The 27,866-nt window shown below is 48.2% G+C and overlaps 1 protein-coding gene across 11 annotated transcripts; it reads left to right on the top strand.

The window, feature by feature from the left end:
- Positions 1-17,005: 17,005 nt before the first annotated feature.
- Positions 17,006-25,983, top strand: PRKAG3 (protein kinase AMP-activated non-catalytic subunit gamma 3). Of its 11 annotated transcripts, XM_070458649.1 has the most exons (15): positions 17,006-17,296; positions 17,989-18,462; positions 19,079-19,118; positions 19,592-19,747; positions 20,084-20,487; positions 21,362-21,443; positions 21,668-21,726; positions 21,828-21,873; positions 22,079-22,133; positions 22,334-22,460; positions 22,578-22,746; positions 23,852-23,889; positions 24,053-24,199; positions 24,559-24,789; positions 25,348-25,983. In XM_070458649.1, the coding sequence occupies exons 4-14, from the start codon at positions 19,594-19,596 to the stop codon at positions 24,673-24,675; spliced, it is 1,398 nt and encodes a 465-aa protein (XP_070314750.1). In that variant the 5' UTR covers positions 17,006-17,296; positions 17,989-18,462; positions 19,079-19,118; positions 19,592-19,593; the 3' UTR covers positions 24,676-24,789; positions 25,348-25,983. The 11 variants fall into 11 exon arrangements, with proteins under 11 accessions (XP_070314750.1, XP_070314749.1, XP_070314748.1 ...); XM_070458648.1 differs by having other exon boundaries at positions 17,007-17,296; positions 18,231-18,462; positions 19,079-19,747; XM_070458647.1 differs by having other exon boundaries at positions 17,007-17,296; positions 19,079-19,747.
- The last annotated feature ends 1,883 nt before the right edge of the window (positions 25,984-27,866 follow it).

The following is a 27,866-nucleotide window of genomic DNA, read 5'->3' as shown; positions in this document are numbered from 1 at the left end:
AGCCCACAAGTCCAACGACTGAGCCTATATGCCCAGAGCCCATGCCCCGCAACAAGAGATGCCAAGAAATGAGATCCACCATGCATGGCAAAGAAAAGTAGCCCCTGTTCGCTGCAACTAGAGAAAGCCCCAGTAGCAATGAAGAGCTAACGTAGCCAAAAACAAATAAATAAGTTTTTTGAAAGACTATGCAGTAGAAACAGTGGGTGCAGCAATAAGGATCAGGGGAGGATTTTTAAATCTTACAAGTAGTTGGACCATAAAGAAGGCTGAGCACTGAAGAATTAATGCTTCCAAACTGTAGTGTTGGAAAAAACTCCTGAAAGTCCCTTGGATTGCAAGGAGATCAAGCCAGTCAATCCTAAAGGAAATAAACTTTGAACATTCATTGGAAGGACTGATCCTGAAGCTGAAGCTCTAATACTTTGACCATCTGATGTGAAGAGCCAACTCATTGGAAATGACCCTGATACTGGGAAAGATTGAAGGCAGGAGGAAAAGGGGGCAACAGAAGATAAGATGGTTGAATGGCATCACCAACTCAATCGACACGAGTTTGAGCAAACTCTGGGAGATGGTGAAGGACAGGGAAGCTCGACAGGCTGCAGTCCATGGGTTCCCAAAGAGCTGGACACAATTGAGTGACTGAACAAGTTGTTATATTCAGTGATGAAAAAGAATTTTGAGGGTTTTTTTTTTTTTTGCTTATTTATTTACTCTTTGTCTAAAGTTCGTTTTCCATTATAGAGATTTCGATTATTCAGTGAAAAGAAATCAAAGAAGGAGAGAACTGTTTAGGAAAATGTCCAGAGCTCATAGGGCTAAGGAATAGCTCTTAGGAACAGTCAGGGTCAGAGGAACTCCTTGAGGCTTTTCTCCAAAACTTTTCCCCTCCTAGCTTGAGCTCTCACACATAATGTATGTTCAGTGGATGTCTGTGGAGCTATTGCCTACGGTGATGCATTGCTGGAAACATCACCCATCTTCCTCGGCACCGTTCTCTCTCCAGAAGCCTCCTTCAATTGCCCCTCAGCTCTTATGTTTTTGAGTGATTTGCCCGGGTTCTGTGAGGCCAAATCACGCAGCAAGGCTGCCTGACTGTCCTGCAGCCTTCAGTACTTCCTCCCAAAATGACTCTTGGTCTGGTCAGAAGGTAGGTCCTGATGAGCTGGACAATTCTCACGTTTAGATTAACATCCAACCTCGTTTCATCAAAACCGGTGGCATGCCTCCTCTGTCCTGAGTGTGTAAAATGGATATGTCACAGATTGGGTTCTCCAGAAACAGATTCTGAGAGGGAGTTGGGGGTGCCAAGGGTTTATTTGGAATCAGAACCTGTAAAAAGAGAGGGGACAGAGGTGGCACAGGGCAGAGGCAAAAGTGGAACAAAGCCTCCATCGACACCGGGACCTTGAGCTCTGGAGGGAGGCTCCCTCCCCGGGTTAAAATGGGTGGGCCTTTCCACCCCGCCTTCACTCAGTCATCAGATGTGCCCACAGCCCCAAGAGGGGAGAGTGGGTTCTCTGCAGCGGACAGCTGGAGGCTGCTGACCCCACTTCCCATAGATGGGCAGCAAGTTGTTCCATGAAGGGGAAGCACAGGGCACCTCTATGGGACTTTTGGCTGAGGAGGAAACTGAGGCCAAGGTCATAGTCATCAAGAGGTGGAACTATGAGTCCAGCGTATCCTCCCACCTGCACCTTTACCCCCACCTGATTGCCTGTCCCTAGGGGCACAGCCCTCCCTAGGAGAAGGCTGCAGGCAGGGCCACTCCATCAAGAAGGGCTCCCATGGAGAAATGTTACCGAATGATCTGTAAGTGATCAGAAGGGGCCACAGAGGACCCAGCAGCATTGGAAAAGCATGGCCAGGAATGCTCCTCTTGCCCTCTTCACCTCCCTGGCACTTAGGACCCACATCTTCTCTTTTATACTCCCACATGCTGGATGTTGCTCCTGGTCCCCTCTCTATCACACACGGCCCACCCCACTGTATTCCTGTGTCTGCTGTCTGCCTTCCACCTGCACAGTGAGTCCCTCCAAAGCACAGATGCCGCACTGGTCATTATCTCTTACTATTGCTTTGCATCATTTTACTTTTTAAAAATTGCATTTGTTTATTTGGCCATGCTGGGTCTTCGTTGCTGCGTGGGCTTTTCTCTAGTTTCAGCGAGTGAGGGCCACTCCCTGGGTGTGGTGCACGGGCTTCTCATTGCGGGGCTTCTCTGTTGTGGAGCATTTGGGTTTCAGTAGTTGCAGCACATGAGCTCAGTAGTTGTGGCACAGGATTAGTTGCTCTGCGGCATGTGGGATCTTACTGGACCAGGTATTGAACCCGTGTCTCCTGCATTGGCAGGCAGATTCTTTACCACTGAACCACCAGGGAAGCCCCCATTTTACTTTTAATTTCAAAAGATCAGCAAGTTCACATCAGTTGACTTTGGAAGTAGAGCATGATCCAGTTCAGTTCAACCATTTCTCAGCTGTGAGACCTTGGACTAGCCTGTCTGTGCCTTGATGTCCAATTTAGATAGTAGCTACCCCCAAAGAGTGTAATGAGCAGTAAGTGAAGACTGAGAATGGTACCTGAAAGATACCAGTTTCTTATTCCCTAGTAATAGTTGTTTTTTTCACCCCAAACTTAATGCTTTTTATTTTGTGTTGGGGTATGGCTTTTTCAGTACTTATGTATGGATGTGAGAGTTAGACCCTAAAAAGTACTGAGCGCCAAAGAACTGATGCTTTTGAACTGTGGTATTGGAGAAGACTCTTGAGAGTCCCTCTGACAGCAAGGAGGTCAAACCAGTCAGTCCTAAAGGAAATCAACCCTGAATATTCATTGGAAGGACTGATGCTGAAGCTAAAGCTTCAATATTTTTGCCACCTGATGCGAAGAACTGACTCATTGGAAAAGACCCTGATGCTGGGAAAGATTGAAGGCAGGAGAAGAAGGGGGCAACAGAGGATAAGATAGTTGGATGGCGTCACCAACTTGATGAGCATGAGTCTGAGCAAACTCCAGAAGATGGTGAAGGACAGGGAAGTCTGGCATGCAGCAGTCCATAGATCACAGAGTTGGACAAAACTGAGCAACTGAACTGAACTGATAGTCGATTAACAGTGTTGTGATAGTTTCAGGTGAGCAGTGAAGGGACTCAATTATACATATACATGTATCCTTTCTCCTCCCCGGAGAAGGCAATGGCAACCCACTCCAGTACTCTTGTCTGGGAAATCCCATGGATAGAGGAGCCTGGTAGGCTACAGTCCATGGGGTCACAAAGAGTTGGACTCGACCGAGTAACTTCACTTTCACTTTTTACTTTCATGCACTGGAGAAGGAAATGGCAACCCACTCCAGTATTCTTGCCTGGGGCAAGAATCCCAGGGAGAGAGGAGCCTGGTGGGCTGCCGTCTATGGGGTTGCACAGAGTTGGACACAACTGGTGAGACTTAGCAGCAGCAGCAGCAGCAGCATTCTCCCCCGCAACCCCTCTCCTATCCAGGCTGGCACATAACACTGAGCAGAGTTCCATGTGCTATGTAGTAGGTCCTTGTTGGTTATTCATTTTAAATATAGCAATGTGTCTATGACCTTCCCAAAGTCCCTAACTATCCCTTTCCCCCAGCAACCATAAGTTCATTTTCTAAGTCTGTGAGTCTCTTCCTATTTTGTAAGTTCATTTGTATCATTTCTTTTCAGATTCCACATATAAGGGATGTCAGTATGATATTTCTCCTTTTCTATCTGACTTAGCGTGATACCCTCTAGGTCCTCAGTGTTGCTGCAAATGGTATTATTTCATTATTTTTAATGGCTGAGTGATATTCCATTGTATTAATGTATTTATTTATTTACTTATTTACTTGGCTATGCCAGGTCTTAGTTGAGGCATGCAGAATCTTTCTTGTTGTTGTTGTTGCAGCCTATGGGATCTAGTTCCCTCACCAGGGATCAAACCTGGGCCCCCTGCATTGGGAGCTCAGAGTCTTAGCCACTGGACCACCAGGTAGATACCTGTATTAATATATATGTACCTCATCTTTTTTATCCATTCCTCTGTCGATGGATGTTTAGGTTGCTTCCATGTCTTGGCTATTGTAAACAGTGCCACAATGAATGTTGGGGTGCACGTATCCTTCAGATCATGTTTTTCTCCAGATAAATGCCCAGGACTGGGATTGCAGGGTGATACGGTAGCTCTATTTTTAATTTTTTAAGGAACCTCCATACTGTTCTTCATAGTGGCTGTACCAATTTACATCCCCACCAACAGGGTAGGAAGGTTCCCTTCTCTCCACACCCTTTCCAGCAAGTAATGGTTTTCATTTTGTTTTTAAAGGGAAGAATTCTGGGTGGGATCAAGTCTTCTTGCACTAAATGCAGACAGCAAGGGCTCAAAGACAATTCCAAGGGAACCAGATGCATCTATGGGTCGTCACCCAGGGAAAGGTGATTCATTCCCTCAGACTTGAAGTTTAAAATGAGACACTTTAAAGAAAAGTATTAAGTAAATTATAGTCTGAGTGACTTGTGGACATGCAAAATCCACGAAGGAAGCTGTGAATGATGACATTTGGGGAAGCACAGACTACACCTAGGGCATCATTAAATCCATCCACACTCTGATGGGAGTATTGAGGTGTATTAAAAAGCAGAGACATTACTTTGCCAACAAAGGTCCATCTAGTCAAGGCTATGGTTTTTCCAGTAGTCATGTATGGATGTGGGAGTTGGACTATAGAGAAAGTTGAGAGCCAAAGAACTGATGCTTTTGAACTGTGGTGTTGGAGAAGACTCTTGAGTCCCTTGGACTGCAAGGAGATCCAACCTGTCCATCCTAAAGGAGATCAGTCCTGGGTGTTCACTGGAAGGACTAATGCTGAGGCTGAAACTCCAATACTTTGGCCACCTGATGTGAAGAGCTGACTCATTGGAAAAGACCCTGATGCTGGGAAAGATTGAGGGCAGGAGGAGAAGGGGACAACAGAGGATGAGATGGTTGGATGGCATCACCGACTCAATGGAGATGAGTTTGAGCAAATTCCGGGAGTTGGTGATGGACAGGGAGGCCTGGCATGCTGCAGTCCATGGGGTCGCGAAGAGTCGGACACGACTGAGAGACTGAGCTGACTAATCTGAGAGGGCAGTAGGACCACTGCCCTAGAATACAGCAATGGAAAAGTCCAGCTCAACATTCAGTCCTTCCCCAACATGGCAGGAGGGCTCCTGAGGATACATGCGGAAGGCGGACTTTTCCCCAGCCTTGGAGTCAAGCCTGCCATCTCTTCATTTCTTCCAATGACGGTGTACCCGAGAGAGAGCAGAAAGAAGGGTCAGAAGGCCCAAGTCTTAGCCCAAGAAGTTTCTTTGCTTTGTGTTCTGGATCCAGTCACTCCCCACACTTGGCTGTCTCAGTTTTCCCTATGACTTTGGGGAATGAATGAGCTGCTAAGCTCAGGGCGGGTCTGGTGGTCCTTTAACGATTGTGGTGAATCCTCTAAGCCAGCAGAGGGCGCCAGACCCTAAGGAGCAGATTCGAGGCACCCTTCAGACCCAGTGAAGGGAGGCGATAGCCACAGCGGGACAGGAAGAGCGACAGCTGCCAGCAGAGATGGGGTACCCAAGGGACTCACTGGAGGGGCAGGACTGCTCAGGAGAAAGAGCTCCGTGTGGACGCAGGGCGGGCAGTGTCCTAGCCTGGCTCTGGGCAGGACATTTCTCTCTCTGGGCTGATTGCGGTGAGAGACCAAGCCGACGGTATCCAAGAGCATCTTTCCCATTCCAGCCCTGACTTCCTTTAGGAGCCTCCATTAATTGAGTGGGTATTGAAAATTAGTCTCTCTCTCCCTGTTTCTGTCTCTCTTTCTCCCCTGCCCTCACATAAATAGTTTTAAATACACGGGGAAAAGAAATGTAGCCACAGAGGAAACTATTGTATTCCCCACAAGACTCATCTAAGTTCACATTATAAAAATTAAAATTTTAAGCTGTTTAAGTAAGACAGCTCATTAGTATATTACCAGTAATGGCCTTTTTTAAAACTATAAACAAATTTCAATGAGAAATAATTATCTATATTACAGCATATACTACTATAAAATATGGGCTTTGCTGGTGATTCAGTGCTAAAGAATCCACCTGCCAATGCAGGAGACTCAGGTTCCACCCCTGGGCCGGGAAGATCCCCTGGAGAAGGAAATGGCAACCCAATCCAGTATTCTTGCCTGAGAAATCCCATGGACAGAGGAGCCTGGTGGGCTACAGTCCGTGGGGTCACAAAGCTTTGGATGCAACTTATCAACTAAACTTTTTCCATTTAACAGTCCTCAATACCTTTCTGTATTACTAAAAATATCTTTCCCATCTTCTTCATTCCCTCTTTTCTAATGTACGTGTTTAATGCTATAAATTTCTCTCTCAGCCCTGCTTTAGCTATTTTAGGGATGTAGAAATCAAGGTTCAAAGAACGTAAGTGATTTGCTGAAAATTACACAGGCAGGGGGATACTGTTGGCTGGGCAGAGCAGCTCTGCTGAGGCCCAGACTTCTCAAAAAACCTCTCTCTGTGCTTCTAGGTGGACTAATCGGACCTCTCAGGACAGAAGTCCCTTGAGTTTGCATGCCACCCAGGGCCTCTGCAAGAGAAAACTTGGGCTGTCATTGGCCTTTAAACATATGCAGCTGGTGGGCTGGGCTTTGCTGAAGAAGGTTGACTAGGAAGGGCGCCCAGGGGAAAGCGAGCCAGCTAACAAGCCCAGAGGCAAAGTCACAGCCTGTGAAAGAAGTCTGTACTGGGCAGCAGGGCTGGGATGCTGGAGGATGCTGCAAAGCCAGGTGGGAAGTGAGGCTGTGTGTGTGCATATATGCTAAGTCGCTTCAGTCGTGTCTGACTCTTTGTGACCCCATGGGCTGTAGCCCTCCAGGCTCCTCTCTCCATGGGATTCTCCAGGCAAGAACACTGGAGTGGGTTACCATGCTCTCCTCCAGGGGATTTTCCTGACCCAGTGAGTTTCTTATGTCTACCTGCATTGGCAGGCAGGTTCTATACCACTAACGCCACCTGGGAAGCCGAGGAAGTGAGACTTTACTTGACCATAATCTAGTCTGCACTCCACACCCTGAGACTCTGGGAAGAAGGCGGCTCTGGTACAAGGGAATGAAGGATATTTCTAGGGGGTCAGAATTTTGACTGTGAGAAACCATTTTGAAATAGCTGATCTGAAGTAGGTGGAAAATTTCTGTTGGCCAAAGAGAGAGACAGAAGCCTCAGAGGTCTGTGGTCAGAGGAGTAAGGAAGTGGAATAGTCAGTGGTATGGGCAGTGGGGTGACCTCGGCCAATGGAGAGGGTGGCCAGTGCAAAGGGCCATGGGACCCTAGCCCAACATGAAAGAACTGACGGTGTGCAGAACAGACTCAAGCTCAGAGAAGGAGTTGGGGGAAGGGTTAATCCCAGGGGAAAAATAATAGGTCTTTTGCTAATCAAAGAGTATCACTTTGAGCTCCAGGATTTTGGCATATCAGATGCAAAAGCAGCATGGTTATTATATTCAGCAGGTGAGAAGTGAATATACACAACTCATATTTGTTTCCTTTTGTCGTTTCTTAGTTTAAGTCAGTTTCACAGCCTCCATAGCAGACATTTTTAATCTCATTTAATAGCTGAGGAGGCTGAGACTCAGAGTTTTCTAAACGCATGTAACAAGAAACAATCACTTCATTCCCCCACCCAGTTTCTCTTAAATCCATGTGCACATAGCTGACTCGATGGAGAGACCTGCACATCTCCCAGAAATGCTGGGTTTGCACCTGGATACATAATGAGATGAAGTTTGGGTGGTGCTTTTTTCAGTAGGGCTGGAGCACATTTCATTAGGTATGGAGCGTTTCTGAAGTGTGTGTAATGAAGCATGGAGGGTGAGTGTGAATATTGGACAACTAAAGGGGAGGACTGTAGTTGTGGTCTTCCTGTGAATCCATTCCATTCCTCCTTATTTTGTACCAGCCATGCCACTAGGAGGATTGACCTTTGTCAAGGATGAGCCTTGACTAGTCTTACATTACCTTGCTGACAAAGGTCCGTCTAGTCAAAGGTATGGTTTTTCCAGAAGTCATGTATGGATGTCAGAGTTGGACTATAAAGAAAGCTGAGTGCCAAAGAATTGATGCTTTTGAACTGTGGTGTTGGAGAAGACTCTTGCAAGTCCCTTGGACTGCAAGGAGATCCAACTAGTTCATCCTAAAGGAAATCAGTCCTGAGTATTCATTGGAAGGACTGATGCTGAAGCTGAAGCTCTAATACTTTGGCCACCTGATGTGAAGAACTGACTCGCTGGAAAAGACCTTGATGCTGGGAAAGATTGAAGGCAGGAGGAGAAGGGGACAACAGAGGATGAGATGGCTGGATGGCATCACTGACTCAAAGGACATGAGTTTGAGCAAGCTCTGGGAGTTCATGATGGACAGGGACACCTGGCATGCTGCAGTCCATGGGGTCACAAAGAGTCGGACATGACTAAGTGACTGAACTGAACTGAACTGAGTCTTAACGTCAATTGTGTTCTGCTGGTTATAGGGATTGGTTCTAGAATAAGTACGTGGCTCAGTTTGGGCCAATAGGATACAAACAGTTTGCGGAGGATTTTTGGAAGGTATTTCCTTCTCTTAAAAGAAAGTATAGAAAAGATGGTCTCTTTTCTTCTGGGTGTGGTTGGGCATCAATAAGGAGTTCAAAACTGCTGCCGCTACCTGAGTAGTTGAAGCTGGCGCCAGGGGAAACCACGACTAAGACAATCAAGGGGAAGTATATCCAAGCCACTGGATCAAGATCACTGGAAGCTCAGCTTGCCCCCAGATGCCCTGTCAAGTGAACCAGCAAATCTCCATCCTGTTTAAACCAATTTGAATTGAGTTTTCTATGACTTGTGCCTGATACTGATACAGCCTGCCTTCTGAGAAATTTAATCTCAATGAAATCAGGGTCTCCTCAACTCCCCTGGGTTTGTGTCTAAGTTTCTGAGTACTTACGCAAAGCTGAGGTTGGAATGCCGTAGGTATTTGGGTTCTCAGTCATCAGCTATCCACCTGGGCATCCACAGAAGCATCCATCACACCAAGTGGTCCTTAGCTGATGGACAATATAGGTTGCTGTCATGCTGTTCCTCCTTCCCATCTTCTGCCTCTGTCTCTCTGTCTCTCCATTTCTGTCCCACTCTTGGTCTCACAATAAACACTCTTGCCACGTGGATGTTAGGCTAGATCAAAGTCACGTGACTTTCAACAGCTTGGTCTCCTGCAGAGCTTTTGGATGCTAGGATCCAAGGAATGCTGCTCTTACCATGCTGGGTTTGGGGAAACTCTGTAAAGTGACCTAAGGGCCCCTCTCCCCGCATAACACCGTGTGACACTTCCTACTTCGGATTTTATCTCGGAATTGAGCACAGGCCACCTCTGCCCTCAGATACCTAACACACTAGCCAGGGCGAGGGGTTAGGGGGTGTGAGAAGGAGGCAAAAGGTAGGCCATCCCTCTTCAAGGACCAGCAGCTGCTCACCCTTGCTTCCCATCTAACTCTTCTCTTCCTGCCAAACCACGAGATCTTTATCCCCTCTTGGGGTTACAGAAGTCTCACTCTATTTCATATTTATCTTCTGAAATCCTTCATAGGTACTATTTGTCCCATTTGTTCTGTTGTTTCTCTCTCTTCCTTCTTTTATTTGCTGGCTCTGTTTCTGTTCTTTTAGGGCTTTTCCTAGACATTACAGCATGCATGATTAATAAATAAAAATTGAAAGTTAATCAAAACTTTTTCCTCTTCCCAGATAACACAGAGATTTTTAAGTATTTCATATACTCCATTTTCACCACTTCTGATTTGTATGTTATGGTTGGCAGTATTTTAATTCTAATCTCACAGGACATTATAATTCTTAGGCTTAATGTGGTTTTCTGCAGTTATGATTCATTTAGATTTATCTGTTTTTTTTAAACCATTTTCCTTGTTATTTCTCATATCTAACATATGGGATCACTTTCTTTCTGAAGCACATTCTTTAGAAATTTCCTTTCCTGAGATGAACTCTCTGTTTTTGCTTGTCATAAAAAAATTTTTTTCTCTTCCTTATAAATTTTCTCTTTGTATAAAATTATAAGTTGGAAGTTACTTTTTTCAGCACTCTGAAGGTACTGTACTCAGTTCTGGGTTTCCATTTTCTACTAAGAAGTCAACTATTAGACTGTCATTTTTTTCACATTTTTTCTCTTTGTCTTCAATTTTCTGCAGTTCTCATTATGATGTTTCTACATGTGGGTTTCTTTCATTTATCCTCTTGGGATTCATAGGCTTTTCAAATCTCGGGATGATTATCGTTTATCAGTTACAGCAAATATCAACTGATCTCTTCAAACAGCACTCTTACCCCTTTCTTTCTCTACTTACCTTCTGAGATTCTATTTAAATATGTTGTTGGCTTTTCAACTTAACCTCACGCCTCTCACTCTTTTTCATATGTATTTTTACAAATTTTTAAACTTTCTGTGTTACACTGTGGGTAAATCCTGACTCAATATTCAGTTTTCTCTTCGAGCTGCGCTTCATCTGTTGTTAAACTCATTTATTAAGTTTTTGCTTTCATTTGTGTATTCCTCATTCATTTCTAGTTCTATGTGCTTTTTTTTAAAGAAAAAATGTATTTATTTGGCTGCTCCAGGTCTTAGTTGCAGTGCTTCAAATCTTTAGTTGCGGCATGTGGGATCCAGTTCCCTGACCAGGGATCAAACCTGGAAACCCTGCATTGGGAATTCAGAGTCTTAGCCACTCAGCCACCAGGGAAGTTCCTATTTGCTTTTTTAAAAAAAATTTTAAGTAAGTTTCTACGTTTTTATCTTATTTATTTAATCTTCATGGCTGCGTGCAGGCGTTCTCTAGTTGCAGCGAGCAGGGGCTACTCTTAGTTACAGTGCATGGGCTTCTCCTTGCAGTGGCTTCTCCTGTTGAAAAGCATGGGCTCTAGGGCACAGCCTAGTTGACCTTCAGCATGTGGAATCTTCCTGGACAAAGGATCGAACATGTGTCTCCTGCATTGGCAGGTAGATTCTTAACCACTGGACCACCAGGGAAGTCCCTGCTTAAAAAAAAAAAAAAAAGTGTTCTGCTTTTTATAGCTTCACATTTGCTCCAGGCTTTTTCAAACTTGTCTCCTATTTTATTAAACATAAGAAGTATTTGTTATGAATAAAGTGTCTGTAATTCCAGTTTCTGAAATTCTTTCGGGTTTATTCCTGCTATGTGTATTTTATGCTGGCTCTTGTTCATAATTCCTAGTTTCCTTGTATATCTATTTATTTTCAACTATGTGCTGGAAGTTGTTGGAATTATTTGTGGTTTTGGAAGAGATAACTCTTTCCAGAGAGCATTTGTTGTTTGCTTCTGCCAGGCCTTGAGGTCATTACTGACCTTCCCATATCCTAAACCAAATTTGAACCTTGACACTCCCTGAACCACTCAGATGGGGAAGACCATGGCTGCCAACCTTGCTTGCTTCTGGAGTACACTTCGAGGATGTGGTTTTTTGAGATCCCAGTTTTTTAATAGATGGGATCTCCTACATATTCCCAACTTGTATGAGTCCTTGGCCTCCATAACCCCATATGGCCTTTGCTAGAATTGGCAGATGCTCTAGAGCAGTGGTCCCCAACCTTTTTGGCACCAGGGACCAGTTTTGTAGAAGACGATTTTTGCATGGACCCGGGTTGGTAGGAGATGGTTTTGGGCTGATTCGAGCACATTACATTTATTGTACACTTTATTTCTATTATTATTGCATCAGCTCCACCTTGATTTATCAGGCATTAGATCCCAGAGTTTTCGGGCCTCTGCCCTAGAGCAAAGCCACCTCTTTTCTCTCTAACTTCGCTGTGTGTCTATTTTCCTTTCAGTTGGGTCTAGTCTTTACCATCTTATATTTTCTGTGCTTTTTAGAAGATGCTTGTTATTCACTAAGTGTTTTTAGTGGAATATGTTTTCTCAATAACCTAGCCTGTCAAAGCTCTCAAATCTTTTGTTTAAGCCAAAGGTATTCCCAGAAGACTAAATCATTTTTGAAACTCAAAACCCAGAAGATGCTCTTCTTTATATTGTATCATTTCTTCCTTGAGACTATAAGCAGAGAAACTTGAACGAGCAAAGGACTACTAGGGAGAAAGAAGTACCCCTCAATTTGGATATTATTTCAAAATATTATCCCTTCACATATGTCAACTGCTTAACTTGGTGTCTAGTCCATAGTTAGGGTTCAGCAAACAGTTGCTGTTGTCATGATGATTATTTCTATGTCCAAACTCATCTTCTTTATGAGGCCTTCCTTCTTTAACTTTGTCCCATTCCAATTATTCTTTTACTAAATTTTATCAAAGTAACTTTTAGCCTGCTATCCCCTGACGTCTTGTTGATTACTCTAATTGTGTTTTCAAATGTGCTCTTTTTTCTTGGGAAAATCCAGTGAATAAACATCATGCCCAGCAGCTTTCGCAAGTGTCTTGGGGTTGTTTTCTTTATTAAATCTGGTATCAGGGTTGTTTCAGCTGCAGGTGACAGAAAACTCAGTTCAAACTGCATTAAAAACAACAACAACAACAAAAAGATTCTATTGGTTAATGTAACAGAAAAAAAAAAAAACCAGTATAAAGTCTTCAGGTACAGTTTGATCCAGGGGCCCAATGAATGTGAAAAGGACCTGATCTTTCTTATTATATCCTTGTTCTTTTACTCTCTTTTTTGGTCTTCATTCTCAAGCAGCTCTGTTCTGTGTGGTAGCAGAATCTCCACACATACATCCTCATAGCTCCAAACCCAGTGGGAAAGAGTCCCCATTACCTGTAGCAGAACTCCCAGGGTTCACCTCTATTGGGCTAATTCAGTCCATGCCCCTTCACTGTGGTCAGGGGAATCTGATGTGCTCATTGGCTAAGTCTGAGTCAGCTGTATACTTCCTGGAACCGATGGGTGGTTTCCTCTGAGATTCAGATGCTCTTAAATTGGAGGAAATGTGGTTCCCTGAATGAAAACTTGGGGGGTTGCCAAAAGAGGGGTGAAATGGATCCTGGGTAGACAAAAGCACCATCTGTCCATTTCAATCTCCAACAGTTGACAGAAAAAGGCCCAGTAATGGGGCCTGTGGGGCTGACTAAATTGTAGTAACAAGGTGCTTGTTCAGTCCAGGTCCCTGGGACACTGGCATAGAAGCTGCCTGGTTTCAGCCACACACAGACAGCTCAGGAGCTGGGGTCTGGGTGACTGACATGAAGGTTGCTCTCACAGCCTCCCAACCACTCTGGCACAGGGGACCCCATCTGTGATTTATCAATAATGGTCTCATCCAGGCTATCCCCTTGACCCACTCCAGCTGCTTTACTCCTTCTAATATAAAAATAACACTTAAACAGGATCCCAACCCCATGTCCTAGACAAATCAGTGATCCAGAGATGGTGGCCAATTTCACCGTAGGGTCAGAGGCCAGTGTCCTTATTACACCCAGTTTTGAGATGGCGCCGAGAAGGAGGGTTTCAAGAAATATGACACCATGACCAGAGACTAAACTCTAATACCCAAGGAGTATTTATTTCCCAACCAAAGCCAGTACCTTCTGCTGATTCGCCCAGCCAAAGAGGATGGGTGGGGCTGGGCTGGCCGCAAGAGCAGGTGTGGGAGCTCCTTTTTCACAACTGGAAATTCACTATGATTTTAGTGTTGGGCAGGGCTGGTGTGTGCCCCAACCTGGCCCTCTTTCATCCCAACCCCAGTGCCACCATGAAATGACTACTGGAGAATCAGAGACCTCCCCCCCACCTACTCCCACCCCCAGCCTGCCTGCTTTCAGAACCTTGTAGCTAGAGGGTTAGGGGGACTGGAAGCAAGTAGTGAGGTAGTAATTATAGTAACCACTTACTGAGCATATATTACATGCCAGGCCTATGCTTCGTTTATATTACACTTAGTGGCTGAGAGTGTGGTACTAGTTCAGAAACACTGGGTTTGACCCTGGGCAATGTCTTGGGCTTCCCTGGTGGCTCAGCTGGTAAAGAATCTACCTGCAATGTGGGAGACCTGGGTTTGATGCCTGGGTTGGGAAGATCCCCTGGAGAAGGGAACTGCTACCCAATCCAGTATTCTGGCCTGGAGAATTTCATAGACTGCATGGTTCATGGAGTCTCAATGAGTCAGACATGACTGAGTGACTTTCACTTTCATTTCACTAGCTCTGGGATTTTGATCAAGTTACTTAATCCCTTGTGCCTTGATCTTGTGATTTGTAGAATCATAGCAGTAAAGCATTCACCACATAGGACTGTGAGGGACTACCTGGGATACTGCCCACAATGTGTTTTGCAGTGTCTGGCAGATCTTTAGCACTGCATACATATGAAGCATCATTATATACACTTGTAATTTCTCACCCTACCCCGATCCTGTCATGTAAATACATTAGTTAGAGGCTTGGCTGCTGTAGCAAAGTTTCTATTGATTAGTGCCTTAAACACGATAGATGTTTACTTCTTTTTATAACATAACAGTTCAGAGATGGGGACTGGATGAGATTCTATTATTTTCAACCTTCCACCAATGAGTTGAAATGACCAGTCCAGCTCCCACCATCATATCATAATTCCAGTCAGTAGGAGGAGGGAAATCTGCCCCTTCCTCCTGAGGGCATCCTTAGAGGTTGCAGATAACATTGCTGTGCAGATCCCATTGGTCAAGCTTAGTCACATGGCCATGCTATCTGCAAAGGAAGCTGGGAAATATAATCCTGCACTTCATTGAAATTGTGGGGAATTACCAGTAGAGGAAGAAGAAGGGGAAAGTAACTATTGCTTTGCCAGAGCCCATACTGGGCCACCCCTCAGCCTACCCTGCATTTAGCACCCTCTGAAGAGAGCCAGGTTCTTTACCGTCTGAGCCACCAGAGTCGAGGCCATCACCAATGCAATGAGCATGAACTTGGGCAAACTCCGTGAGACAGTGAGGGACAGGGAGGCCTGGCGTGCTGCAGTCCATGGAGTTGCAAAGAATCGGACATGACTGGGGGTCTGAACAATAATAACAATGAAGAGAGGCAAGGCAGAGTTCCATTTAGACCCAGCTCCAGCTCAGAACTGAGAATTTCTGAGGGCCTGGGTGTGGATGGAATTCTCAGTGTCTAGAGCCCTGTGAACCAAAAGGCAGGTAATCTGGCCCTCCCCCTCCCCGAGATAACAGGAGGAGAAACAGGATAAACTCCAGAACACAAAGAATGGCAAACACTGGGCAGTCACCTGATCTTTAGCAATAACTAAATCCAGCTGGACAGGAATTGCAGCACGGCTTCCCCACAGAGGAGTCGGTTCTAGGGCGCCTCATCCAGCCACTGCTGGTCCTGCTGTCTGGGAGGGAAGCTTTCTACTCTCGTAGTGGCTTCTGCCATTGCCTCCTGGAAGTTATTTCTCATGCAACATGCCCTAGGCTGCTGGTGAACACGGCCGTCCTTGCGGACCTTACACAGCCCTCTTTCTGCTGGTGCAGATTTCAAGGGCTAGGGACTATTGGGTGGGTGGGGGAGCAAACTAGTGTTTGCTGACCAGGCTTATAGTTTCTCTGCCAATGTTGCACCCTCAAAGTCTCCCAAGGCTTCTGATTGACTTCATATTTATGTAACCACAGCCAAATGTCTCATCATTTTCCTGCTTGATTATTCTGGACTTGGCGTTCTTCCCATTCTCTCTTGAACTGCTGGTGGCTACCTTGAGGTTGTCAAAAAAATATGCTTGGTTGTAAAGTGTTAGTCACTCAGTCATGTCTGACTCTTTGTAACCCCGTGGGCTGTAGCCCACCAGGCTCCTCTGTCCATGGAATTTTCCAGGTAAGAATATTGGAGTGAGTTTGCCATTCCCTTCTCCAGGGGATGGGGTTCCCAACCTAGAGATCGAACCCGGGTCTCCTGCATTGCAGGCAGATTCTTTACTGTCTGAGCCACCAGAGAACTTTCCTGTTTTGCCCATGGGACTGGTTTCTATTATCTACAGAACTGGGTGCACTTGAGAAAGGTTTGGAACCCTTGCTAAGGTTGCCTCTGTCAAGCCACCACTTACAATTCGCTGCCTGGATGCATTTCTCTTACAGGACCTTGCCTGTAGCATCCAGCAGAAGCCAATACATGCTAGTTTCCATAGTTACAGGCTCTGTTAGCATATGATGACCTTTCAAGGCATCATAGATGACAGATCATATGTTTTGCTGTAAACATAACAATGGTCATCAGCTTACCAGCGTGCAATACTTTTCTTTGCTACCTGAAGTCCAATTCCCAAACCAATGCCACTTATTTTAGGCTTTTAAAGCAGTGTCACTTCCAGATATCAGATTTTGCATTAGTTAGGATACATGTTTGGTTGCTATAACAAACACTCAATTTAAGGATGACTTAAACAAAGGAGTTTATTTCTCTAGTGTTGTAGTCTCCAGACAATCTAAACCTGGAAGGGTGACTCTGAAACCTTGAACAAGCATTTTCCATCTTGGCTGTGAGATAGCTGCGCTAGCTCCTGCCATCACATTAGCATTCCAGCCATCAGAGGAGGAAAGGAACTCGTGCTTTTTCTTTTAAGGCCTGATCCCGAAGTTGCTCCCATCACTAGCACTCACATTGGTCAAATTAAGTCTCAAGGCCATATTTAACTGCAAAGGCTGGGAATTTAAGTCTTTGTTATAGGCAGCCATTCCAGTTAAAATTCAAGTGATTCTATTACAAAAGCAAAAGAGAGAAAGAGTTATTAGGAAGCAACTGGCAGTGTCTGGCACAGAATGCTTTTATCCTCATTTTACATTCGTGGAAACATGCTCAGAGAAAACAAGCAATGCTTTCCAAGGTCAAATGGCAGAACAAGAATTTTAACAAGGTCGATCTGACCCCAAAACAGATTTTTCCCTCACATCCAACCAACATATTGTGGTCATCACGGTACCCAACGTTTACTAAGAGATTAAAAGACATTCACACGTGAATAATTATGCGAGTGCCAGCCCAGTGTACCCTGAGATGTGCATACAGAGCGTGGCTCTAGGGTCAGTGCAATGAGGGTGATTGAGCAAACCACCACTCCTGGAGATGGTGAAGGACAGGGAAGCCTGGTGTCCTGCAGTCCATGGAGTCGCAAAGAGCCAGACACTCTGAGTGACTGAGCGACTGAACAACCACAATAAGGGTGATGCAGTCAAGGGAGGCTTTATTGGAAGAGGAGCCCCTGCTTCTGGTCTTGCAGGTAAAATATGTCTGAGGTAAAGGGGAGGATGAGGTATTGTAGGAAAAGGCAGTGGTGTGAGCTGCACGTGTTCTATATCTGGCTTGGCTGTGAAGGTGTCCAGAGGATAAGGGGACGGGGCTTTACAGGACTGAGGCACTACCTATCTCCAGGGATGGTCCATGTGACCTTTCCCCCATTTGAAATGTCCCATTGGCTGTGCCTTTGCTATTCCATCATCTGGGACCAGACAGAAACAAGCCGCAGGGGCCCTGCAGAAGGGGAACTGCACCCGTCCCCAGTACTGACCAAGACCCACATGACAGGCAAGCCTCTTCCTGGCTCTGTTCTCCTCCACCATCCCCATAGGCAATACAGGGGCTTTAAGGGGTGATGGGAAATACGTTCACTAAATCAGCAAGAAATCCGGTAACCCATTACTGAGCATCCGTTCACTCCCTGGTGAGACAGGGATGGAAGAGGCTGGAAAGAGAAGAGGAAGGGGAGGGGGGCCAAGAGGAGAGCTGGAGCAGCTGGGTCAGCATTCCCGATTTGGACACTGACTCAGGCCCCAGGAATGCTAAGGAAGGGGGAGGTGGGTGGGCAGCCACCGGAGCCAGCTGGGATCCTGTTGGCCCCGGGAGACATAGAAACAGCACACACAGAGGAATGGGAGGACAGTGGCCCCTGCACACCTGGGTCTACCTCCACAGGTACAAACAGGTGTCCCTCACACTGGAGACACGTGCAAGCCCACCACACACCGTCAAGGAGATTCTCGGGACTCCCCACCTGCCTGAGCCATCCAGTCCCAGCTCCTTCACCTAGAGAAGAATGGGCCCCTGGGACTCGAATAGTGACATCTGGACACACACTGGCCACTCTCCCAGGACCACGCACAAACCTCTTATCCCCAACCTGCCAGCCGGCTGCAACCTGCCCTTTCTAATTCCAGCACCACCCGTGACCCAGGTTTGTACAAGGAAGAGAGTTCAGCTCAACTGCCTCTGTTTTTCCTCCTTTGGCACCCGACAAAGAAGAGAGGGGCCCTCAGAGAAGAAACCCCGGGGCTCTGAGAGACCCTCTCCTCCCATCCCAGCACCCACCCTCCCCCCACAGCAGGGTTTTTCTTCTCTCCCATCATCGGACACCCAGGAGGCAGACAGAACCAGGCATCAAGATTCCAGGTGCGCCTCTCCCCTCGCCTCCCCAGCAGCCCCCAGGCCTCAGGGCTGGAGCAGCTGCGGGCGCGGGTGGACCCCTTCCTCCCCAGTGCCCGACACCCAATCAGAGAGAACCCGATCCGGGAGGGCAGGGTGCCAGGGGCCGGGCCCAGAATAGTGCTGCCCAGATACAGTGTTGCGCACTCGCTCATGGAGCCCGCCGAGCTGGAGCACGCGCTGAGCAGGGTACCGGGGTCCCGGGGGGCTGGGAGCTGGGGCAGCTGAGGCCACAGGGCTGAGAGCACCCTGCCGCATGGATATGCACGTGTGTGTGTGCATGTGGGTGTGTTTGACCACGATTTTCTCTGTGTATAGGAGCAGGAGGCTGTCTGCATGTGTATATTCTTGGTGTGAGTCTCTGTGCTCGAGTGTGTGTCTGGGGAGGGTTGAGTATTCGAGTTTCTGAGTGTATGTAAGTGTCTGGGTAGGTTGTATGGGTTTATGTGTGTCTTCAGGGTGGGTGTTTGTGTGTTTGTTGGGGGGTGGTGTGTGGTTGTGCATGTGTGGCGGGAAGGGCAGCTCCTGTGGTTCTGAGTATAGGATGTTCTCCCCACCCCTTCAGTCACTCTTCTCCACACAGACCCCCTCCTGGAGCAGCTTTGGGGGACCCGAGCATCAAGGTAGGTGGGGCTGCCCCTTCTCACGGCTCCAGCCTCTTCCATTTCCTTTCCTCTCATGTCTCTAGGCTCCGCATCACCCCCATCCCACTAGCCTGTCTTCTTCTCCTTTTCCTTCTTTGTTCCTACTTGCTTCTTCTTCCTCCTTTTCCGGCCCTCCTCCTTCCTCTTTCAGAAGAAGAAAGGAGGGGGTTGGATCTAGAGTCTGAAGATTTGGAGCCTCCTGACTTTATCACATGTTAGCTGTGTGATCTGTGGCAAATTGCTTAACATCTCTGATCTCAGGTCCCTTATTAGTAAAATAGGGATGATACTAATGCCTCCCTTATAAGATTGCTATGAGGTTTGAATGACAAATACATTGGAGGAAAAGACCTTTGGACGTTTGCAAATAGTGAATATTATTGTTAACAACATTTCAATTGTTTTATTGTGTTACCCCCCATTAACCAAACAGGCCCCATTCCCCCTTCCAGAGATGAGCTTCCTAGAGCAAGGAGACAGCACTTCATGGCCATCACCAGCCATGACCACCAGCGCAGAAATAAGCCTTGGGGAACAGGGGACCAAGGTCTCAAGATGGACAAGCCAGGAGGCTGTAGAGGAAGGGGAGCTCCCAGGCCTGAAGGGAGGTGAGGCCACGGCCAGTTCTGGGGAGATGGGATTGGGGGCAGTGGAAAGTCCCCGAGACTGGAGCTGGCCTTGCCCTGGATCCCTCCATAACACAGACATATGACATCCTGTGGCCTCAGTTTCCCCACATGAGAGAGGGCAGCTGCAGTGCTGATCCGGGGGCCCAGCATGACCAGCTCAGGACAGAGCCACCCTCTGCTGTGACTCTCTTGGCTCTCATCCGCAAAGTGGGGACCTCAGCATCCAGGCTTCCCACACTGCTCTGAGGATGAAGGGAGACAACAGATGGGAACATGCTTTGGAAGGTGGAGTTACTGTCCTCTCCTCCTGAACAGGTCCCCAGTCCAGGCCAGCTGCTGAGTCCACCAGGCTGGAGGCCACATTCCCCAAGGCCACACCCTTGGCCAAAGCCACTCCCTCGTCTGGGGTGGGCACCCCCACAACAGAGCGAGACAGCCTCCCCTCTGACTGTTCAGCCTCTGCTTCTGGCTCCAACACAGATGATCTGGATCTGGGCATAGAGTTCTCAGCCCCAGAAGCATGGGGGAATGAGCTCGGCCTGGTGGAAGAGAGGCCGGCCCAGTGCCCGTCCCCGCAGGTGCCGGCACTCAGGCTGGGCTGGGACGACGAGCTGCGGAAGCCGGGGGCCCAGATCTACATGCACTTCATGCAGGAGCACACCTGCTACGATGCCATGGCAACCAGCTCCAAGCTAGTCATCTTCGACACCATGCTACAGGTGAGGCTGCCACTCTGCCCCACCTGCATACTCACAGCCCCCAGGATGCCCTGCCAGCCCTGCCTGGCTACAAGTCCCTTCCAGAATTCCTTCTTGGCACCATGGAGACCGGGGGAGGGGAGCTTTTGCTCTCTGTGTGGACCCCCTAATTGTCATCCCAGCTCTACAACTCAGTATCTATAGGGTTTGGGGTAGGTCTTTTTACTTTGCTCATCTCTAAAATGGGGACAGGAATGCCTGCTTTACCCTACAAGTTTCAGAGGACTTCTGAGCCAATCCAGGATGACTGGGAGCATTTTTTCACACCCCAAATTGTATAGAAAGCATTTTCTTCTCGCTGTGTATCGAAGAGCAGAGTGTAGTGTAAAAACAAGGTATATCTATGACCCACAGTTCACTTTGATTCTAGCAATATATGAACAAATATATTTAATTTGGTAGCTTTGTATTTATTTTGATATGTGTTAGAAAGCTACAACCAGCATGTATGGATAGTATTGCCACTGATGAGGCCAAAATAAGTCAATGTAAAATATATTTAGAGAAAAATATTTTGTAAATATCAGATAATTACACCTCTAGTATTTAGATTGGCAAAAATTATCCTGCATGCATCTGTACACTTAGGACTTTGGTGTAGAAATACTGGGCTTGTCTCCTACGCCCTGGTATGCCTGTTAAGGGGATACCTAATGCCCCCGGCCACCTGCAGCCTCATCTCTGTAGCAAATGTGCCCACAAGGGTCATGTCAAGTGGCAGGCAGGCTCCTGGAGGGGAGGGCCTGTTAGAAGGCCCCTTGGAAAGCCCCTGGTCAGGACAGGGGACTCAGGGGCAGTGAGCAACTCACCCTCAACTGTTCTTCCTGTGGCTCAGATCAAGAAGGCCTTCTTTGCCCTGGTGGCCAATGGCGTTCGGGCCGCACCTCTTTGGGACAGCAAGAAGCAGAGCTTTGTGGGTGAGGAGGGGCCAGGGAGGGGAAAGGGGGGACCTTGTGGGGTGATTCTGGGGCTGAGCTCTGGGGCAGGGTCCTGGCTTGGGGGGAACAGGCTGGCTGGGAGAACCCCATCTGTGGGACAGCTGTGACCAGCTGATGGAGAAGGGGCTGAGCCCTCCACCTGCCTCCTGCCGCAGGGCCCAGGGTGAACCCCACTCCTCTCTCTTCCCTCCGCACCCCGGCAGGGATGCTGACTATCACAGACTTCATCTTGGTTCTGCATCGCTATTACCGGTCCCCCCTGGTGAGGAGTGGGCTCAGGGTCCTAGGGGGACCCATCTGGGCTGGGGCGGAGGGATTTCAGGGAGCCTACATCTGAATCGGGGAGCTCTGTTGATGTTCTAGGTCCAGATCTATGAGATTGAAGAACACAAGATTGAGACCTGGAGGGGTGAGTGGGTAAATAGTCCTGCAAAGGGGCTGAGGGTGTGTGGGGACAAGGACCCAGGATAGAGGATGGGCAGGGGGGATTTCCTGGAGGGGGCAGGGGAAGGGTAATAGGGAGTTCAGAGTACCCAAAGGAGGAGAGCTAGCCTGGGGACTGCTGGGTGAGACAGGGTGGCCAGCTCCCTTGCCCTGACTCTCCTTTTCTGCAGAGATCTACCTTCAAGGTTGCTTCAAGCCTCTGGTCTCCATCTCTCCCAGTGACAGGTAAGCATCCCCAGACAATCACTTGAGCCTCCTTGCCCTGCCCAGACCCCCCTTCGCCAGCTCCTCAGTTCTGAAGTCATGGGCTCATTCTTGGCGGACTGCAAATAAGACAGCCTCAGCACCCTGTCCTCCTTCCCTGGGACTGGGGTAAAGGCACCTCTCCCCAGGCAGCCCCAGCCTCATTGCTTCCACTTCTGCAGCCTATTTGAAGCCGTCTACACCCTCATCAAGAACCGTATCCACCGCCTGCCAGTCCTGGACCCAGTCTCAGGCGCCGTGCTGCACATCCTCACACACAAACGGCTTCTCAAGTTCCTGCACATTTTTGTGAGCCTGGGCCCAGCCTCAGGGGATGACCAGAAGGGCAGAGAAGGCTTCTGCCCTAGGGGTTGGGAGGGAGCATCTAGCTACTCCACCCTGAACCCTACCTGTCTCCAACCCAAGCAGGGCACCCTGCTGCCCCGGCCCTCCTTCCTCTCCCGCACCATCCAAGATCTGGGCATTGGCACATTCCGAGACTTGGCTGTGGTGCTGGAAACAGCACCCATCCTCACTGCACTGGACATCTTTGTGGACCGGCGTGTGTCTGCGCTGCCGGTGATCAATGAAGCTGGTACTTACACCCAGGATGAGGATTCTGGCTGGGGTGGAGCTGTGGGGAGCCAGAGTCTATGTGACCTTAGCTTGAGACCCAGGATGGAGTCAGGGCTGGAGGTCTCTGCGTGTTTTGAGCCTTGGATCAATTATTTACCCTCTCTAAGCCAGACGTCAGGTTCTGGCTCTGAGAATCAGCTGTAAACTGCTTCAAATTTAAAAATTAGCATAATGAAGTTGGCTATCAAGAAATGTTTTACTTTATTTTTGACTACGAAAAATTTCAAATGTATAAAAATGGTAGAGAACACTGTGTAATGAACCTCATAGATCCCCCTGGATTAACTGTTGTTAATACATTGCCATAACCACTTCTACCTCTTTTTTTTATGCTGAAGTAATTTAAAGTAAAGTATAGAATCATGTCATTTCACCTCAACACTTCATCTGCATCTCTTAAATAAGTATATTTCCTAACTCACCTGACGAAATTATGAATAATGTGTTAATGTTATCTAAAATCCTATCCTAACTCTCATTTCCCCATTTTTCCCAAGAATTATTTTTTTACAGTTGATTTGTTCAAATCAGGATCCAATTAAGGTCTATGCTTTGAAGTTGCTTCTTTTATCCCTTAAGTGTCTTTTATTCTAGAACAGTTCCTTCCCCGCTTAATTTTCATGGTGTTGATGATGGGAAGCCTGGATTCTGTAGCATGTCCTGTTTCCAGAGATCTGCCTGTTCACTTTCTGCAGGTGGCCTTTATATTGGTCCTCTGTTCCTGTGTTTCCTATAAACTGAAAATTAGATCTAAAGGCTCACGCAGATTCAGGCTATATATTTGAGGCTAGACTATCTTAGAAGTGATGCCACGTACTCATATCTTGTCACATCGGGAGGCATGGTGTCAGGTGTCCGTCTCGGAGACACTGTTTGATCCCTGGGTTCAGGGTGGTGGCAGCCTGATGCCTTGTTATAAAGCCAGTAACCTGGAGGGGTAGAGAGGATGTTGAGGAGTTCATTCTGAAAGCCCACTCTTGACCCTTGCACAGCATCCTGGTTCTGACCTGAACCTTTTCCCTGTCTTTCTCTCACCTTCCTCCCTGCCTCTCCAACTCCTGCAGGACAGGTCGTGGGCCTCTACTCCCGCTTTGATGTGATTGTAAGTGCCTGGGGGGATGGTGGGGAGCTGGGGGCGCCACCGGGAGGCTGTGGTGTGAGGATTGGTGGGGGAGGGAGTATCTGACAACTAGGGGGTCCTTGAGCCTTGGGGGGCTGGAACCTGGCTGAGGACTGATGAAGAATGCTGTTCCCTCCCTGCCCAGCACCTGGCAGCCCAACAAACATACAACCACCTGGACATAAGTGTGGGAGAAGCCCTGAGGCGGAGGACACTGTGTCTGGAGGGAGTCCTTTCCTGCCAGCCCCACGAGACCTTGGGGGAAGTCATCGACCGGATTGCCCGGGAGCAGGTACCCCACGCCCCTTTAGACACGCTCCCAACACGTGGGGCCAACCTTCTCATGAGCAGCTCCAGCTCGCGCTATCCATCAGGCACGTACCCCATCCTCCCATCACATGGCCAAGCTCTGGGTGTCCACATTGGCCTGCAACAGGTGCTGTCACTGGAGCCCTCGGGCCAAGGGCCCCAGCCGCTGACCACCCCAGGGCAGGCAGAGCTCCTGCTAACTGGGAGACACTAGTTTACTGGGAGACACTCTCTTGCTCTTCCAGTTATGTTAAATTGTTGGCCCTGATTCTCGGTGCCAACCTCTTCGGCTGCTGTAGCCACATGATGCTGCCCCCTCACGGAGCCTCTGTGGACCCACAGGTGCACCGGCTGGTGCTTGTGGATGAAACTCAGCACCTGCTGGGCGTGGTGTCCCTCTCCGACATCCTTCAAGCTCTAGTGCTCAGCCCCGCTGGCATCGACGCCCTCGGGGCCTGAACACATCGCAGTCCTCACTCTTGGGCCACCTTCCACACCTGGAAGCAGTGAAGGGAGCCGGGGACTCGGCCTTCACCTCCCCCACCCCCTTTTGTGGGTTCCGCTCTTGTTCAGGTAGGCTCTGCTCTGTACCACTGACCTCAGACTCCCTGGGGAACCCGCATCTCAGATTGGGGCCCGCTGAGTAGGGGAGGGGCCCAGCTCGGAGCTGAGCAGCCTCATGAAAACAGCAAGTGTCAGCACTCATTGTGGGCCCCTGTTTCATCCCGTTCTCAGCTGAGGTGAAGGAGGCCCTCATGAGAGGGGTGGACAGGGGCCGGAGTAAAGGCAAGGGCAGCGATGTGATTTCAGGGGCCCCCATGAAAATTCACCCACCCTCTCACAGTTCAATTTCCGCCTGCTTGGGAGGAAGCCAGTTACTAAACCTGGGCTGAATGGAATTTCCACACCCAGGTTTCAACTAAGGCTGAAAGGAGAGAGCTTGTCTCTCCAAGTAATCATCACAGTCCACTGGACATGATCTCACACTCTTTCCTGGCAGCATATCTGCCAGGGGGTTGCAGAGCGTGGGGGCACAGGTTCCACCTGCTTGGCAAAGGATGGCAAGCCTGAGGTTCTCCTATTGGAAAGGCAACCTCCCCTCCTTATTTAGTCTTCCTCTTTCCCTCACAGGCTTCCCTAGCCCTCCCCAATTGCCCCCTGCCCTGCCTGTGCTCCCAGAAGCCCTCAGGAATGCCCGGTCCACCGTGAATGATGAAATTAAAGAGAACAGCTGAGTCAAGCCCGGAGCTCTTGGAATTAGAGGCACTAGGATTACCCCGGAGCTGACTGCTCCGTGCCACCCACACTGCTCTCCCCCACCTGGCCCCAGTGGGGTGGGGAGCCCTCAGTCAGGGGCTCTGGAACTCACACAGGGGCTCTGGATTCCTCCGCTTCTGGATTACCTGGCACCAAGCCCCCAGCTCCCCCATGCACGCTGCCCTGGCGGTTCCTCCTGACTTTATTACTGCCCTCCTGCTCCCCTAGAACTGCGTTTCAGGGCTGACTGCAGGGCCCCACAGAGCAGCAGCTTTGCAGAGCTGCCGGTTGGAGTGGGATTCCTTCTCCATTCTCAACCTTGGCTCTCATCATCGAGCAGTGTGCCCAGTCCCCAGGGAGGGCCTGCATTTGGATCACCGAGGATGAACCATCGAGACAACAAAAAGGAAACGAACAGCCCATGAACTCAGACTTTGTCCTTTTCACTCAGAAAATGCTATGGTCATCTGATCTGAACTTGTGGCAAGACTCCCCCCCCCCCCCCCCCCCCCCCCCGTCCTTTCTGAGTTCAAAGACACAAAGGAAAATCTGTAATTGACAAACACTGCAAGTGGTGTTTCTGTTTCTTATGAAGTGTTATTCCACCAAAAAGTCTTTTCCATCATTTGTTTATAACAAAATGATAAAGAAAATGTTACTTACGTACTGGGTACAATTCAGAACCCAAACTCTAACCTGTAAGAAACATATAATTTTTCTAACACTGAATGTTAACTTATTTTAAGAACTCCATTTCACCAAGTGGTAGAAATTAATCTTAGTCAATTTGAAGGGGGTCCAATTGAGAGGGTTCTCTTCCCACATTTTCTCAGGGTTAACTTCAGCAATGGGGGAGGCTTGGGGTGTAAGACTTTGTTCCTCAGCCATCAATCATCCACCCATGCCAGCACCTGCTGAAACATCTGCCTTTCCAAGTCCCTTGGTTGGTCATCAGTGGGTGTGGCCCCTGCAAGGTGCCCCCTCCCTCCCACCATGAAGCTTCTTTGGGTCTGCCTGCTGGGGTGTAAGGACATTCTAGCTCCTGGTCCCACACCCCTCTAGACTTCAGGAAGCTCTGTGGGGCCATCCTAAGCCCACCTGCTGAGACAGACAGCAAGGGGTCTGGTCTGCCCTAACTTTTCCTGTTTTCCCAGCCTCTACCCAGGAAACACGGGGCCCAGGGCTTTCCTACCCTGAGCATCTCTGAACCCCTCTGGGGTGTTTGTCATACTCCCCTTTCACTTCAGACACTGCTCCCTTCTCAGGGCCCTTTTCTCCGCCCTCCCGCCGAATGTCAGTCTATAGTCTCTTTGCTCCCTCAAATCCCACCAGCCTGAGGAATCTTTACGCAGTTGAGGAGAGAAGGGGCCTTTTGCTCTAGTCATATATTCTTCCAAATGCACCGTAAGCGTCTTGAGTTCTTGCCATCTGCCCCATTGAGTCGGGCTGGGCTTTGCTGTGTCACCCCCTCCCCTGTGATAACAGGCACTGCAGGTCTGCTGTTGCGGGGAGGTTAATGTTTCTAGAATATGATCCTACCCTGTTTACCTCACAGAGCAACAGAGTGGGGCCATCTGTGTTGATGAGTCAGGTAGAAAGTGAAGGCATTTTTTCATAGACACTCAACTTCCATTTCCGGTTTTGCCGTAACCAGTGGGTCAGCGCTGGTTCTGCTCTGGCCCCACCTAGAAAGGTCCTGGGTCTTGGGTTCAAGTGGGAGGATGGGATGGGGGTGCCCCAAGGGCTGTCTCAAGTGAGTGTCCTTGGGGACCCAGGGAGAGCTGTCTTGCCTGGCTCTAGGATGCGTGTAGCAGGGTCCGTCTTTGAAGCAATGCCCCACATGGCTCGGAACCAGGGCTGATGTCCTGGTTTTTCACTCTCCAGAGAGAAAGTTGCATGGGAACGAGCCCACATATTATATCATATCTATCCTGTGGGGTGTGTTTTTCTTTTTCAAATTTGACTGTGCTGCAGGTTCCAGGCTATAGTTCCCTGACCATGGATCAAACCCAGGACCCCTGCACTGGAAGCATGGAATCTTAACCATCGGACCACCTACGAAGTCCCTGTGTATGCTTTCTAAGCCTTATGGGTTTTTTTAATTGAAGCAGAGTTTATTTACAACATTGTATCCAATAGGTATATTCTATATATTTGAATGAATCATTGACAAAGAAAGTAATTTTTTCCATTTACACTAAATGTCTTGTCTAGGCATATAAACTGAGAGATGTCATGTTTAATTCCCAAGAAAAGCCAGAGAACTTCATGTATGCTAACTGCCATATTTGTTTTTCTATAGGCATATTTCAATAAATAGCCAGTGAGAATTTGCTGTGGGACTCAGGGAACTCAAGCCGGGGCTCTGTAACAACCTAGAAGGGTGGGATGGA

Source organism: Odocoileus virginianus, chromosome 30 (genome assembly GCF_023699985.2).
Source record: "Odocoileus virginianus isolate 20LAN1187 ecotype Illinois chromosome 30, Ovbor_1.2, whole genome shotgun sequence".
Taxonomy (NCBI): domain Eukaryota; kingdom Metazoa; phylum Chordata; class Mammalia; order Artiodactyla; family Cervidae; genus Odocoileus; species Odocoileus virginianus.
The sequence above is the reverse complement of the archived record's forward strand: the minus strand, read 5'-3'. Positions and strand labels throughout refer to the sequence as shown.

What these genes read in the sequence shown, in the direction of transcription:
- PRKAG3 (XM_020904770.2), top strand. Translation starts at nt 18,932, where the DNA reads ATGGGTTTATGTGTGTCTTCAGGGTGGGTGTTTGTGTGTTTGTTGGGG. An exon ending in ACTCCCGCTTTGATGTGATT is followed by an intron (nt 23,890 to 24,052) that starts GTAAGTGCCTGG and finishes CTCCCTGCCCAG; the next exon opens with CACCTGGCAGCCCAACAAAC. An exon ending in ACCGGATTGCCCGGGAGCAG is followed by an intron (nt 24,200 to 24,558) that starts GTACCCCACGCC and finishes GTGGACCCACAG; the next exon opens with GTGCACCGGCTGGTGCTTGT.